Source organism: Kryptolebias marmoratus, linkage group LG15 (genome assembly GCF_001649575.2).
Source record: "Kryptolebias marmoratus isolate JLee-2015 linkage group LG15, ASM164957v2, whole genome shotgun sequence".
NCBI lineage: Eukaryota > Metazoa > Chordata > Actinopteri > Cyprinodontiformes > Rivulidae > Kryptolebias > Kryptolebias marmoratus.
In genome coordinates, this window is record NC_051444.1 from 31679573 (window position 1) to 31682118 (window position 2546).

The following is a 2546-nucleotide window of genomic DNA, read 5'->3' on the forward strand; positions in this document are numbered from 1 at the left end:
GACTCTTTCCTGTTCAGTAAGAAATATCACACGGAATATTACCTGTGCCATACCTGCTGTTCCTCTCCTCCACGATCCCATACTCACCTTTATTCTCCGTTCCTCAGGTCCTGGTTCCGGTTCCCCTCTGTAAATATTCCTTGACACTGTAAATAAATTCACTTCCTGTTACCTGCTGGTTTCTGCGTCTGTCTGTGGCCGAACTGCTCGCTTGGGTATATCTGAAACCTGACAATCTTTTACCTAATCATACTTCAGCCATCATGTGTTGCTGTACACATGATGGTTGAAGTATGATTGGGTAAAAGCTCTAAAATAAACATACATTTCTAATAGCTGCACAACTAAGTCAAAAGCAATTTAAATAAAAATATTGACTATTGTTCAAAATTAAAAAACATTTTGATAGAAAAAGCATTTATATTTAAATGTATGTTACTGATTCTGATCACTAAATGTTTAGTCCAGAAGATAAGGCCTTGCTGGCCTTGACGACCCACCACCTTTTGGAGTCAACCTCATTCAATAGGCCACCACAGCAAATCAACCTCAACCAACACAAAAATGGCTATAAATTAAAATTTTAGATATTGTGCTAGTGGTACTAGCTGAGAGTCATTAACAACACACAATCTAAGCTTTAATTTGTATCACACAAGAGAACACATGATGTCATTTATGTTTGATCAAAACATGATTTTAGCTTAAATCTCTAAGTTTAGTTTAAAACTTGTGTTATTTTCCTTCAAGAAATGCTAGGTGTTTAAGGTTCATCTGTTATGAAACAAAAATGGCATTGGTGCTCCTACTACCTCCTTTACCCATTGAAACATTATTTACAAGTCATCTATCTTTATTTTATGATGAAGATGAACCTCAGTCGCACAGTAATATCTCTCAGTTCACATGAAACGTTTGTCTTTTAGTAAAACGTTTGCAGCAAAAAATTCAGCAGCTAAATGACAGGAAATGAGACAAATCCAAAGAGAAAATCTTCCACATGTGATTTGAATAACCAAACACTAGACAAACTAAAAGACTAGAAATAAAACTTTACACCGTTTAGAACAGTTTGTTTCTCTCTGGAAAGGAATCTTTACAGCTCTTACTTCAGTCAGGAATCTGTACCATGTGTTCAGGGTGGAGAACATGTTCATGCGTCTGGAGGAAGTGAATGAGAGGGAGCACTCCATGAAGGCATCCCTGCAGACAGTGGACCTCCGTCTGGCTCAGCTAGAGGAGTTCTCTGGACGGATGATGAATGCTCTGGAGAAGCTGGCTGGTGTGGACCGGACCGAGCTGGTCTGTACGCGCTCCAGAGGATCATCTGTGTGTGAACCATCTTCTCTGCTAAGGTATGGCAGTATCAACAGCGCTGATGGGTACAGCCTGTACCGGTACCAGCTGGACCATGATGACAAAACATCTGGAGACACAGAGAAGAAAAGACTCCTTGTGAGTCCGGAGAGAAATGCAGGAAACTCAGAGGGAATAAACACCGCAGGTAGGGCCAGAAACATGACTTGTCACAAATCATGGGGGATTTTACTTCCTGTATTTTTGAGTTTCACTTTGACAGTGACTGTTAGATATTACCTCGGTGTCCATCAATCCAGCCTTTTTTTACCCACTTCTCCTTTCCAGGTCGCGGGTCAGTTGTTGTCTATTTCCAGCAGTCACTGTGTGAGAGGCAGGGAACACCCTGGACAGGTCATCCGTCCAACATAGGGACACATAGAGACAAATGAGACAGACAACCATTCATACTTTTACTCACACTTAGGGACAATTTTGTTTAGAGTTATCAGTGAACTTTGGGAGGAAACCAGAGTACCTGAGGAAAATCCCTAAGTGTCTAGTATTTCCTAAAGGAGATGGTAAAGGAAGAACTGAAGATTCTTTGCTTAACATTTTAGATAATTATAGATACATTCAGAATCATTTCACTCTATTGAGAAGCTTTCTGAGCAAAGAAAAAAGCTAGTATTATAGCTGACTGTGACTTTGAGAGCAGTGGGTGAACACAATCAGTGACGGAGTCTCAAAATTTTGAATATGTTCAAGGAATTTGTGTAATGTTTTTTTCTCAAAGCAGCCAGAGTCACTGTAGGTGTCTTGAACTCCAAGAGTTGTATTTTGACATGGGCACGAGCGCTCTCCTCTGAGAGAAAACATGTCAAGGTCCCACACAGACAATAATTGTTAAAAACAGGTCCAAATCTGCCTATCTTCATTTCTAAAGCATACTCCAGTAAAATAAATTATGATGAATTATGTGATAGCGTCTGCTTAACAAGACTTTTTGCATGTTTATACATAAATTTAAAATTATTTTATGACTGGATGTTAACTATCAGGGGCGTCACTAGGTTTTAAGGACAAGGGGGGCTTAGCCCCCAGGAGATGCACAGGATGTGAGCAAACGTAGTGGGCGAGAACAAAACTTCTCAAATAGCTAACAAAACCTGAGTTGCTTTTCCACATTTTTGGACACATTTAACAGATACCTTACTGTGTAAACGTTTTAAGCAACCAATTATATTTTT

General features: G+C 39.6%; 1 protein-coding gene across 2 annotated transcripts in view; it reads left to right on the top strand.

Moving 5' to 3' along the window:
- The window catches only part of LOC108247988 (transient receptor potential cation channel subfamily M member 1-like), a 101507-nt gene that overhangs the window by 95052 nt on the left and 3909 nt on the right, over positions 1-2546 (top strand). For both annotated transcript variants that reach the window (XM_037980005.1, XM_037980006.1), the window contains exon 27: positions 1140-1504. In XM_037980005.1, the coding sequence (XP_037835933.1) occupies positions 1140-1504 (365 nt within the window). The remainder of the gene's footprint in view (positions 1-1139; positions 1505-2546) is intronic.